The sequence below is a fragment of the Taeniopygia guttata genome, chromosome 2, assembly GCF_048771995.1.
Source record: "Taeniopygia guttata chromosome 2, bTaeGut7.mat, whole genome shotgun sequence".
Lineage (NCBI taxonomy): Eukaryota > Metazoa > Chordata > Aves > Passeriformes > Estrildidae > Taeniopygia > Taeniopygia guttata.
This window is the reverse complement of record NC_133026.1, coordinates 2,532,718-2,546,097: the sequence shown is the minus strand read 5'-3', so window position 1 is coordinate 2,546,097 and position 13,380 is coordinate 2,532,718. Positions and strand designations below refer to the sequence as shown.

The window sequence follows — 13,380 nt, the reverse complement described above, 5'->3', positions numbered from 1 at the left end:
TCTAAAACCTTTCTTACTTTAAAATAATTCACAAACATCATGCTAATTCCCCAGAGTTACATTATTGACCAACCATGCACAGCTCTCCTCAAAAACAGGAGGAATATTCCCATGGCAGCTGAGCAAATGCTCTGTGAAATCTCATCACCTCACATTCTTTATTCTGCACCTTCAGAAATGCAGAGTTTATTTGGATTCATTAAATATCTCAGATTCCACTGTATTCAGTCAACTCCCTACTGGTTAAAATTATTATCTTTTTTTTTTTATCCCCAAATGCTGTAAAGCTGATGGAAAACTTTAAAAAATTTACATTTTTAATTTAATTGTTGTTTCTTTTGTTTGTTTTTTTTACTGACAAATGAAGTAAAGACACTTCCATATTTTAAGGGGATTTAAAAGGCTGCCATTACTCAACTCTGAAATAATTAAAAATGTGTATCATATCTGTGTGACAATGGGCATAAAAGCCAGCACAAAAATTAGAAGAACCCTCAGAACAAACTTACCAATCTGTAGCTGGCTCTGGCTTGTTTGGCTCCTCTAAAATGCTCGACACCAACCCAAACACATCAGGGCCACTGCCAGTGTAAGAAAGATTTATTGGTGCCCTGAAGAAAATAAAGAAAAAAACAAAGTAAAAGTTTTAAGTAAGTCTTTTTCTCCTAAACAAAACAGACAAAAAGAAGATCAAACCTTTATTTTAGCCACATTTTTTAGTTGTTCTGAATTTAATGTATCCTCAGCATCCCTCTACAGAAATCCCTTCCTGCATTTGTGAATTCTAGAGCCCAAATGATGCAGAATTATTTTCCTTCTTGTTTCACCAGAGACTTTCTAAGCAGCAAAAATTTTCCTCTCTTTCCAAGAAACAAAACTGTTTAATGGGCAAACCTTGACTGTCTTGTTTAGAGCATAACTAGGATCAATATTCTCAAAGGCTGGAGCACCCTAATTTCCCTACTGCCAAATAATTCAAAACATATTATGTTAATCTCAACAAAAAAATAATGTATATGTAAGTTATATATATTTAAGTTGAACAACTTTTTAATCCCCTTTTGGACATGTCAAAATTTTAATCAATATTTCTGGTGAACACCCAAGGTTTTCAACAATTTGTAAGCAAACCCAACTTTTTACTTCAGGTGCAGAATTAGATTTTTATGGAGTTGTTTGTAATGACTGCTGACTCTTCCTCACAAGTTAATTATAAAGCTCTCCTTCCCTCTATCCTCAGGTTTTGCTCCAATAAAATTCCCTCCCCACCTCGATTCCTTTCAGCATCTCTGAGATTTCCTGGTCCCACCTCACCTTGGCTGCCATAAAATCACTCACTGACTTTGCTGATTAACAGAGACCATAAAATGTGGGACAAACTCTTATAAAATTCACCTTTTTCATCTCTTGCCACTGTGAAATCAGTGAAAATCACACCCTGCTGGCTTTTCAGACCTCACCCCAGTCTCACTTCTAACTCAGTCCCTGATTTACCCCGTGACTGCTCAGTCTCCTCTCTGTGGGACCTGGATTTAATTTGGGATGCACAGAAGTGCAAAGACTCTTGAGAATGTTTTGTGAATGCAGAACTGATATTTGATAATCAGATATTTTCTGTGTCTTGGTCAAACAGCAGTTTTTTCTTTTCTTTTTTTTTTTTTAGGGAGGAATTTTGAATATCCACAGACTCAGAATGGGTGTAGACATGGATTAACCCTAATTCCATAACTTTTTGGCTTTTTAAAGCTATTTGCAATAATCCAAAGGCTGTTTTAAGAAAATACTGTATATTTAAATTAGCAAATTGCCACCTCTTGCTTACAATTAACTCTTACAGCTGACACCAAAGCTGTGTGATCTTTTATTCAAAACCAAACATCACTCTGACACTTCCCACTGAAACCAGCAAAAAAAAAATTAAGGTTTTTTTGCAATCCATTATCTTCTTTAACTGTTACCTTTTTAGCACCTTGAGAGCCAGTGGACTCCACTTTCACCCCACCTCAGATTTTGTCTTATTAAGCAAGTGATAGAAAAAAATCAGTAAGGTATTAGAAATTATCATTAAAAGACCATTTTCTCCTCAGAAGCTGCTGTGTCAGTCTCTATCACCCAATTCCCTCCAAAAAAAGGCAATATTCTGCCATCATCACTTAGCTTTAGGATGGAAAAAAGAAAACCCCCACACATCTTTTCTTCACAACCTCAGTGATAACCCCCACCGAGCAAAGACAACCTGAAAAGCCTGAAACTCTCAAAAAAAAAAAAAAAAAAAAAAGCAGAATTTATTCTATAATACAAAAACCCCAGTGACCCAGAAGCCCCAAGGCCACAGCAAGGATGCTGATACCTTTGTTTTGGGCACTCCTGGAAGGCAGTTTGGGCTCCAAAATCCTCAGCACATCCTGGCCAGTCCCTGCACAGCTGGGAGGGCTCAGGGGGCGTGGGGGGACTGGGGACTGCTCCCAGTAATGGGGAGAACAACTGAGTGTCCATGGTTTGTTCCTGCTATTCACCTGCATGGAATAGAGAAAAAAAAATGTTTTTTAATATTAGATGTTCATCTAGTGAGCAGTAGAGGCAGCGAAGCAAAGCTTTGCTTTTGTTTCCTGAGCTAAATGAATTTTTCAGCAGCGTGTAACGTAGCCACGACAAAAGGATCAAGTCTAAATCATGCTCCCTCCCTTGCCTTAAATCAACCCAAATCTGTCTTCTAAAAATAAATATTCAAATATCACAGCTGACTTACTGCACAGTAATAGGAATTCTCCACAGGTTTCACATTTTAGGTGTTGGAGTGGCGCGGTCACAGCTCAGAACCTCCTGCTCTGTGAGACTGGGAATGCACCTGTCCCAGGCAAACACATCCCCTCTGGAAAACAGGAGCCACCATCCCTGTTACACCCCAAAATCCACCAAAATATTCCAGGGAAGGAGGGAAGGGCACCTGGAAACTCCACAGAGCAAAAGGTGGGTAAAGAAAAGTAACCCAATACTGCTGCAGAAAGGAACATCACAGATAAATTATTTGTTCCGAGGTTATTTATGCCAAGAAAGACTGGAGCAGATGATATTTGAGGCCTCTTCCAACCTGGAATTCTCTGAATTTAATTTACTATTAATCCTTGGCCTACTGAAAGCTGTCACAGGCTTAGATCTCCATTCCTGGGTATTTTCTGAAAAGTTGTAGAAATATTCTCTAGTCGTGTGTGTTCCTACCAAGAGTGTGGCAGAACAACCCTGCAGTAAATGTTTTTAAATAAATAAATTAAAAGTTTACACTGAGAGTTTATCACCTGCTATAAACTGATTTTGCACATCTAAACCAATCCCTGTGAAATAACAGAATCAGGGGAACCAGGACCCTGTGGAGGCCACTCAAATATCCTGTAAAATTCCATATCAGCACTATCAAGAATTCCATATCACACATATCAAGAATTTAGCATCAAGCCCACAGCAATGCCCAGCCCCTGGCCCTGTCTGGGCCACCAGGAAGCAGCAGGCAAAGAGAAATTCCTGCTCCTTGGCCAGAGGATAAAATACTTGTGCACAGATTAAAAATAGGGTCTGTAACAAATGGATTGATGTTTTATTTTCAGAGCCATTAATCACTGCTGATGTGAGTTGTGCAGGACAATGTGTCTAAAGCCCAGGAGAAGAGGGACTTAATGTACCCTAGATAAGGTTCAGTGCTTCCAAAACACTGGAGCCTGTCCTTCCACCCAGAAACACACAAATTCTCCTCTGGGGTTTACATAGGAACCACTAACAAGCTGCAGGAAAAAAAAAAAAAGGGATGGAATCACTCAGAACATCAAAGTTAAAAATCAGTTAATTAAATGTTGCCTTTAAAAGAAAAAAAAGGTGGGGGAAAAATCAAATTATAACTGCCACAGTCTTCAGTAAGGCTTTTATTTTATTCCCCTGCAAACCCTGTGAAAGCTACTGGTCTTAATAAATTACCTTCAAAAACAACAATAAAAAACTACATCTAAAGCCCAGACAGGTCTTCTGCTTTAATTTTTTTTTTTTTCATTCAAATGGTGAAGGAAGAGACAAAAAAAACTATTTACCAAAACCATTCACTACTCCCTAAAGTCTCAAGCAGCTCTTTGTACCTAAATTCCCTTCCAAAGTTCCTTTTGAGGAGAAATACATGAGCACAACCTCATCAGTAAAATGCTAATAGTTCAGGTATAAATATATATGGAATTAAATAGCACCAAAGCGATTAGACATTGATATTCTTGTGGTATCTGTGACATGAAGAGAGATTTAGATCAGACATTGAGAGAAAGTTGCTCCCTGTCAGGGTGGGCAGGCACAGATCCCAAGAGAAGCTGTGGCTGCACATCCCTGGAAGTGCCCAAGGCCAGGCTGGAGCAGCCTGGGACAGTGGAAGGTGTCCCTGCCCTGGCAGGGGTGGAATGAGATGAGCTTTAAGGTCCCTTCCAACCCAAACCATTCTGGGATTGTGTGAGTCACTTTTCTCTAGCCCTTGGAAAAATCCTTTACAAAGTAATTTAAATGGCAACACCAAACAAAGAGCCCTAAAAGGTTTTTGCTCCCTGCTCCCACTTAAAGTACATGGTAAGCAAAACACAAAATGCCTTTAAAAATCCCTTTGGTGGAATAAATGTCTTTTGATGTAAGAATGGTAAGGAAGGCTTGAAATAATGAGCATTAAAAGGTAAAGCACCAGTCAGGACAGCATGGAAGGCTGAGATTAATCCTTCTTTATGCAGGGGAAGACATTAACTGCTGGAACCCCAAATACTGAGAATTTTGGGTTTTCAGTGCTGCCAGGCACTGACCCCCAGGAGAACACTGCATTGACCTGAGGCCGTGGAGAAGCTTCCAAAATGGAATGGCAGAACTGGGATTGTGGGGGTGGAGTTTGAATAGAAGTGTGTGATATCACAGGGTGGGAAACTCTGAGTTTGAGGGTTTAGAATGCAGGAATAGATATAAAGCAAGATGGAGGTTTTAGGGCAGAGACAGATCCTTCTTCTTCACCTCCTTCTCCATGGGTTTGGGTGGTTTTGTGTAATTGGATAAAAAAGTCCCCATTGTGGGCACAGGTGGTTGGTTATTGGGTTAAAACTAAAAATAATTCAGGTGTCATTTCTTAATTGGACAGTTGATCCTTAAAAGGCCTTGCAGAGAGAGATGGGCTCCATTTTTAGTTTGTCAGAGTGAAGGGCTGCAGAACTCAGGGTTTGTGGGGCTGTGACAGAGATAAGAACTGATAAACATCTGAGTCCCAACAAGAAATTCCATCTCACACATTTAATTCCAGCCTTGGCAAAAAAGATGCAAAAGAATCAACAGACACACTCATGTTTCTCCTCATCACTGGAAGGGTTTTGGTCCCAGAGTTGTCCAGCAAAGCCCTGGAAGCAGTTCAAGACTTGAGGCTGCCATTCCTTGATGCCAGGAGCTGCTGGCAGAGCATGGGAAGCCCCTTGGGCAGCCTGGAAAGACCTTTAGGAATTTTTATGGAGAATTCTAAATTATGCCAGGCTTATGAACATCTGGGGGACTGAAACAGAATTATTTGGGTTGGGAATAGACCTGCAACTTCCACCAGACCAGGTTGCTCCAAGCCCCATCCCACCTGGCCTTAGGCATTTCCAGGGATCCAGGGGCAGCCACAGCTTCTCTGGGAAGCTGTGCCAGGGTCTCACCACCCTTTAGGAAGGATTTCTTCCTCTTTAGAGGAAGAGCTTCTGGCTCATATCAGATTAAGAGTTCTCTGAGAAGATATTTTATAAGCTGAAAAATAACATAATGATACCTAAATGTTGCTTCATTGTACCATCAGAAGAAACTGCTTTCACTGACAGCAAGTCTCACCTGACAGAGCTGTTGATTTTCCAAAAAAGCATTAAAACTAGCCCAAAGCCTTTTTAGAGCCAGTTATCCTAGAGCTGCAGGATCTCCCTGCTCCAGAGCACTGCAAGAACATCCCTGATAACAGCAACAAACAGCACTGCAGCATTATCACAGCCACACTGAGGGTATTCTGCTCTCATTTCTTGGCAGGGCAACTATTTCCTGTTTATTCCTTGGGTTTTGTTTCTTGGCAGGATAAAGCAAGCACCAAAAAGCACTGTTTTGGGGCTTTTTAAAGATTTTTAGTAATTCCCACCTAGGGATATCTTAATCTGTAGCACACTAGGACTGCCTGACTCATTCAGGGTGCACTGCCAGGGATTCTCTGAAACCACTGGGCAAAAAAAATGAAGTTAAAAAAATTGAAGAAGAAAAACCCAACAAAACTCTAAATTTCTGTTTTGAGTTTCCCAGGAAATGAACCAGCAAAAGTAAGCAGGCTACAAGGATATGCAAAAAACCAAATTCAGGGGAGAAAATAGGTCAGTTATTCAGACCTTTTAATACCAGGAATAAAACCATAAAAATGGCAGATTACTGAAGACTTCCCCCTAAATCCTAAACTCACATCATCAAAAAGATTTGTCTCGGCAACAAAAGGAAAAGTTCCTTTTCAGCAGCCAAAGAATCAAGAAGCTTTTTTTTTTCCTCTGAAAAAAAGGACCCAAGTCTGCCAGACCCCTCTTAGCTGGGTCAAAAGCACCTTAAAAAAGCACCTGAGGGAATAGTGTGTGTGGGAATAAAGGTAAATAAAATAAATTTTAAGGGGTGTGTGGGGATAAATAAATAGAACAAAAAATACTTTAAAAATACTAGCTAAAAAACCTACTAGCTAAAAAACCTACCAGCTAAAAAACCTACCAGCTAAAAAACCTACCAGCTAAAAAACCTACCAGCTAAAAAACCTACTAACTAAAAAACCTACTAAAAATGGATAAATATATGAGGTGCTTGCTCAATATATGGGTTCTGTGGCCCAATTACAATTAAGAATATTCACAGGCCATTTGTTTATTTTGTTTTAACACAAGCATCTAAATACTCATTTCACACCAACTAAGATTTTTGGGTGGGTTTTGGGGTTTTTTGTGTGTCCATAGTAACTTCAAGCAGTTGTTCTCCAGGACTTTGTGGTGAGTCTCACAAAGACAAGAAGAGCTTGGGAGGATCTGCTGGATTTCCACGACCAGAGGATGACTCTGACACAACCAGGGATGTAACATTCCCTCCAGGTGCTCAGGTTTTTATGCAACGTGGTTGTTCACCATAAAACAAACGCCTCACCCAAGTTTTTATTTCTGCTGCCCTGCAAAAACTCGGTTTTGGACTCACCTGTGGCTGGCAATGCCCAGGGGTGGCACTTGGACCATGTCCTTGTCATCAGTACCCAGGGTCTCTCCTCTGGAGCCTGCAGCATTGCGTGCAGGCAGGAATCAAGGCTCCCAAGGACTGACTTCTCCTGGGCAGAAGCAATTAAAAAACCCAAAAAAAGCAGTTACCAGATCTGTCAAAGCTGTATTTATACACAAAACTCATTTCTAGCTCCCCCAGTCCAGCCACTCCTATCCCAAGGCCAGATGGGGAACTCCATCCTGCCAGGGAAGGGTAAGGAGATGGGAAAGTGTGATAATTCACTTGTAGGGAATTTTGGAAGGAATTGTATCATTGTTGTTGCTTTTAATGAAGGGATGGGAGTATTTTTGGGCTAAGAACAATTTATTGCTCAGTTAAACATCAGTCTCAGGCTGTGAGATTTTAGAGGAGCAAGCAGTCAGCCACAGCTCAAAGTAATCACCAGTTCTTTGCTAAAAGACAATACAGAACTTTATAAACCAATGGACAGTTGCCACAGGGTTTATTTTGCTTTTCTAACCTATCACCTTTACTGATTCTGCTGCACTGTGGATATTTTCATCCCATGGGCTTCTGTCTCACATGCACAAATACACTTCTGTTATAACTCCTAAACTCTTAATTTACTCTGTACAACCACATTACTACATTATAAACACTTCACCATGTTATTAATACAGTTTCTCACTTGAGGCTTTTTTTTCAACTACAGAAACATAAGTTTATTATTTTTCTGCCTAATATTTTTTTTGTATTGTTTTTGTATTATTTTTCTGCTTAATACTTTAGTATTGTATTTTTACATCAATCCAAGCTTCTTCCAAAGCTACAAATCAAATCCTTCAGTGTCTGTAGGAGTTTCTGTTTTTCCAATTCCCACAGAATTTGAGAAGGGACTTTTGAATTGTTTTTGATGATGTGGTTTGATTTTTCTTATGGGAAGGGTGAGTTTGGTTTACTTTTACTGTATGGTTTAGAAGGTTACAAGACTCTTAAGCTACCAAACTTTTTAAGGAGTTATTGACTAACAAAATACTGCTAACAAGGATATTTATGTTTTTAATTTAAATGTGTGAATGCATGAAATGCAAGGAACTCTCAGAACTTTGGGCCTGTGAGCCAAAGCTTAGAATTAAACCCAGATTTGATCTGAGACCTTGGAAAAGGCTTCCAAACTGAGGTGCAAGAAGTGAGAATGTGGATTTAGAATTTAAAGCAGAGACACGTTAAAATAAGTAAAGTCTAGAGTTTTAAAGTTTAAGATACAGAAAAAATGAAAGTAGTTACAGAAGTAAACAAGGAGTTTATAATACTGAAAGTTTGTGCGTTATAACAGAATTGACTAAGAAAATTGACACTGTAGCATGGGTGATAAGATGAAATATTAAAAGATTAAATCAAAAACATAAATATCCTATTGGCAGTGTTTTATTGGTCAATAACTCCTTAAAAGGTCTTGTAACTAAGGGCCTTGAGACCTTCTGAGCTGTGCTCTAATGATGTGAGCTGAGCTCACTCTACCTGTCTGTGTGGAAGAAAATAAATTGCATCTCAAAAACAATTCACAGGTCCTGTCTCAAATTCCTTCCAAAATTCTCCACAAGGGAATTATCAGAGTCAGGCACTGGAGCAGAATGGCAGGGAAGGGGTGGAATCCACCACCACCATCATCATCACTGGTAGAATCAGCAGTGCTCAGAAGGAGTCTGAACGTGGCACGCGGGGACAGGGCTGCACTCCATGATCTGACAGCTCTTTTCCAACAATTCCACGTACCCAAGAGCACCCCAGGGTGTTCTGATCCCAAAATCCTTCCCTGTGCTCTCTGCACACCCACTTTGACCCATCACAGCACAACCTCCCTGTCACAGGGAGTGCCCAGCTGTGGCCACACGTGTGACACTTGCCAGGACACACCAATGTCCCAGGTGAGAGAATCAATGCCCTGCACAAACCCAAGGCTTCGTTTTCACTGCCACAAAGTTTGACTGAGGGAAGTTCAGTGCAGCTTTCATGATTAAATCAGGAGAAATTGCGCAGCAGTTATGATAAATTCTCCAAACCTGACAAAGCAGCTGCTCCTGTCCTAAAGGAAGGAGATGATGTCAGACTGTTGGAACCCTGATACAGAGAATTTTGGGTTTTCTGTGCTGCCAGGCACTGACCCCCAGGAGAACACTGCATTGACCTGAGGCCGTGGAGAAGCTTCCAAAATGGAATGACAGAACTGGGATTGTGGGTGTGGAGTTTGAATAGAAGTGTGTGATATCACAGGGTGGGAAACTCAGAGTTTGAGAGTTTAGAATGCAGGAATAGATATAAAGCAAGATGGAGGTTTCGGGGTGGAGGCTGCTCCTTCTTCCCCTTCTTCTCCATGGGTTTGGGTGGTTTTGTGTAATTGGATATAAAAGTCCCCATTGCAGGCACGGGTGGTTGGTTATTGGGTTAAAAGTAAAAATAATTCAGGTGTCATTTCATAATTGGACAGTTGATCCTTAAAAGGCTTTGCAGAGAGAGATGGGCTCCATTTTTAGTTTGTCAGAGTGAAGGGCTGCAGAACTCAGGGTTTGTGGGACTGTGACAGAGATGAGAACTGATAAGCACCTGAGTTCCAACAAGAAATTCCATCTCACACATTTAATCCTGACCTTGGCAAAACAGAAGCAAAGACTCCACATCCCACTGTGTTTAACCCCCTGCAAGCTGCAGCACCAAGATTTGGCTGATCTGATGTCCAACCTGGATTTTGCTACCAGAAATGTGATCTCACCACTTCAACCTATTTATCAGCTGTTTTTCTGTCAAGGCACCTCTCACCATACACATTATTGATCTAGCTAATCATTACCTCTCTAATCAAACCCTTCTATTTGCAGCTTTAGAAGTGGATTGCACATCCTGAAGCCCAAACAACAAACCATTGATCTCCCTAAACAGGAACCACCTGAAATCATGGGAAACCCCCAAACTGCTGCAGGTGCTGCATTTGGAACTCCCAGCCCATGCAAGAGTCCAAGTGAAGCTTAAAATTTACACAGGTGCTAAAAACCAGCTCTGAGTGCTGCCCCTGTGCTCCAGCTTCCTTCAGAAAAATGGATTTTCTGTGCTCACCGTCTGTGGCTGCCACAAACAGCTGCTTCTTGCACTAGTGGTGAATAAAAAGGGGATTTCAAACATGACCCGTGTATTTCAGGGGGTAATGGGGAAGGCCTGAAAACTTCCTCCCACATTACAAGTTCCAGAATCAGGTGTCAAGTTTGAAGAACCACACTTCTCTCTAGCACACCCTTTTTTTTTTTTTGTATATATATTTAGGCCTATCTGCTTTACAAAGCTACATGGCAGAAAGTTTTTGGGGATAAGAAGTCCCAAACAGCTCAATTCTATCCTTAAAACAAGGCAGTGAAACCTTTGTCAGGTACCTCTTCCTGACCAAAAACCCCCACCCAAACACACAGAACATTTCTGCAATATTTATATTGAAGCTTCTCATTCATAACCTCTCCACTGACTGAAATTCTTGTTTTATTTAAAAAAAAAAAAAATATATATATATATATAATTTGCCAGCAGATAGTTTAGAAACAAAGCCCTGCTCAGCCATTCATTTCAACTATTTCAAAAAGTTACTAATATTGTTTTTAATGATAGATTTTAAAGCTCTACACACTCCTGTTTTCCAAAGCCACAAGTACTCTGAGCACTCCAGCCCCACTATTTCTCAGTATTTTATGTGCAAAAATGACTGAAACCCTTACTCTGAAGTTCCATGTTTTATTTTTTTATGCAGGCTCCATGAAAATAAAAGAGACTAATTCACCTTCACTTACAATTCCTATCATGTGTCACACTCCATTATCTCCTGGCAGTCTCAGGAAACACAATTGAATACTAAATAAACAGTTAACAAGATTTTACTGGACTTCCACTCACTTTAAAGTCAATTAATCCAAAGGCACTAAAAGTGCCTGGTTTGTAGATAATGCCCTGTGCTGTAAAACAGGATTGTTAGCACTAGCATAAACCTTTTTGTTCAGGAATATAAAATTCCATCTGGAGTTGCAAAATATTTCTCTCAATTCATTCTGACCTATCCAATACAGTATAAACTCCCCTAAACCAAACTCTTTCCAAATTAATCTTAAACCACACAAAAATACTGAAAACATCCATTGCTGAATGAGGACTTATTCAGCACTTATTGAAGTTACAAACTGGTGTAACATGTGGACAAACAAATAGAACTTTTTTAATCAGCTGCACAAGGATCAGGACACACTAATTATTATATAAAAGTTTGTGTCTTAATTTCATCAGACTATTCAAATTTGATATAAAGCCACTTTTCTCATTTGATTTCCTCTGCACTTTGTGAAATTAAAATAATAATTAGGTGTCCTCAGTACTACAAATTGGAACAAAGCACATCCAACATGTCCCTTCAAACACCTAAACTGTTTCTAAAGAGAAACAGATGAGTTTTTAATGTTTTATTTACCTGGTTGTGAAGTTGCTACACTTCTCAGGGGGGAGATGACAGCAAGCATTCCCAAGTTTCCTATTCACTTTGAGAAAGACTTTTAAAGTCTCCTTCTAGGAGACTCTGCTGCTCAGCACCACGAGATACTTGGAGAAATCTGGGCTCTGCCAGGCACTGGAATCAAAGAACCACCTGAAAGCAGTGAAAAAAAAATCACTGGACACTATTAGGAAAGGAACTCACCACACTTTGCTTTAAACTACAACAACCTCGGCCAACGTTACAGCACAGAAATCACTGTCCTGGCTGGTTTTACAGATGTTCAAAGCACCAGCATCCCTTGGGACACCCCAAGTTATCCTCAGGGCAGCTCGAGCATCTCCCCGAACACCCCGAGCTTGTTATCCCACCCAGACACCCTGAATTATCCTTTGAACACCCCGAGTTTGTTATTCCCCCCGAACACCCCGAGCTTATTATCCCACTCAGACACCCTGAATTATCCTTTGAACACCCCGAGTTTGTTATTCCCCCCGAACACCCCGAGCTTGTTATCCCACCCAGACACTCTGAATTATCCTTTGAACACCCCGAGTTTGTTATCCCCATGCAGACATCCCGAATTATCCTTCAGGCAGCCCAAGCATCCCTCCGGCCACCCCGAGTTTGTTACCCACCCTGGACACCCTGAATTATCCTCTGGACACCCCGAGTTTGTTATCCCACCCAGACACCCCCAATTATCCTTCGGGCAGCCCGAGCATCCTTCCAGGCACTCCAAATTATCCCTCCCTGAGTTAGTTATCCCTCTGGGCTGCCTGAGCATCCCTCTAGACACCCCGAGGTAGTTATCCCCACCGGACACCCCAAGTTATTCCCTCTGGGAAGGAGCGGCGGGAGAAGCCGGACCGAGCCCGGGAGAAGGGAAGAAGCGGTGTCTGTAGCAGCCGGACCGAGCCGGGAGAAGGGAAGGAGCGGCGGGAACAGCCGGACCGAGCCCGGGAAAAGGGAAGGAGCGGCTGGAGCAGCCGGACCGAGCCGGGAGAAGGGAAGGAGCAGCCGGACCGAGCCCAGGAGGAGGGAAGGAGGGTCTGTACCAGCCGGACCGAGCTCGGGAGAAGGGAATAAGCGGCGGGAACAGCCGGACCGAGCCCGGGAGAAGGGAAGCAGTGTCTGTAGCAGCCGGACCAAGCCCGGGAGAAGGGAAGCAGTGTCTGGAGCAGCCGGACCGAGCCGGGAGAAGGGAAGCAGTGTCCGGAGCAGCCGGACCGAGCCGGGCAGAAGGGAAGCAGTGTCAGTAGCAGCCGGACCGAGGCTCAGAGGGGAAGCAGTGTCAGTAGCAGCCGGACCCAGCGGTGCCCGGGCCCCGTGCCCGGCAGCGATGCCCGCCTGCAGCGCTGTCCCCACCCGCGCTCCGTTGCCGGGCTGTGGCCAAAGCGTCCCCGCCGCCCTCCCGGAGCCGCGGGACAAAGGGAAAAGCCGCGGGGAAGGCTCGGGGAGGTCCCCGGTGTCACCTGCGGCCCCTCGGTGGTCCCGGGGTGCGGATCGGGCTGCGGGATGGGAAGGAGCCCAGCTCACATCCCGCCGGCCCGGCCGCGGAGCGCTGATGTCACGGCGGGCCGGGCTGCGGGAGGACTCTGGGAATTGCA

General features: G+C 42.5%; 1 protein-coding gene across 4 annotated transcripts in view; it reads right to left on the bottom strand.

The window, feature by feature from the left end:
- LOC115493600 (uncharacterized) overlaps positions 1 to 13,380 on the bottom strand; it is a 29,086-nt gene extending 15,706 nt beyond the window's left edge. Inside the window, exons 1-5 of one of the 4 annotated variants that reach the window (XM_030264135.4) lie at positions 13,246 to 13,380; positions 11,750 to 11,923; positions 7,231 to 7,357; positions 2,351 to 2,516; positions 510 to 611 (exon numbers count right to left, since the gene is read on the bottom strand). In XM_030264135.4, coding sequence (XP_030119995.4) covers positions 510 to 611; positions 2,351 to 2,496 — 248 coding nt within the window. In that variant the 5' untranslated portion in view covers positions 2,497 to 2,516; positions 7,231 to 7,357; positions 11,750 to 11,923; positions 13,246 to 13,380. Of the gene's footprint in view, positions 1 to 509; positions 612 to 2,350; positions 2,517 to 2,749; positions 2,873 to 7,230; positions 7,358 to 11,749; positions 12,462 to 12,589; positions 12,713 to 13,245 lie in introns of those variants that run through there. The other 3 variants (XM_072925247.1, XM_072925246.1, XM_072925245.1) reach the window with 3 other exon arrangements.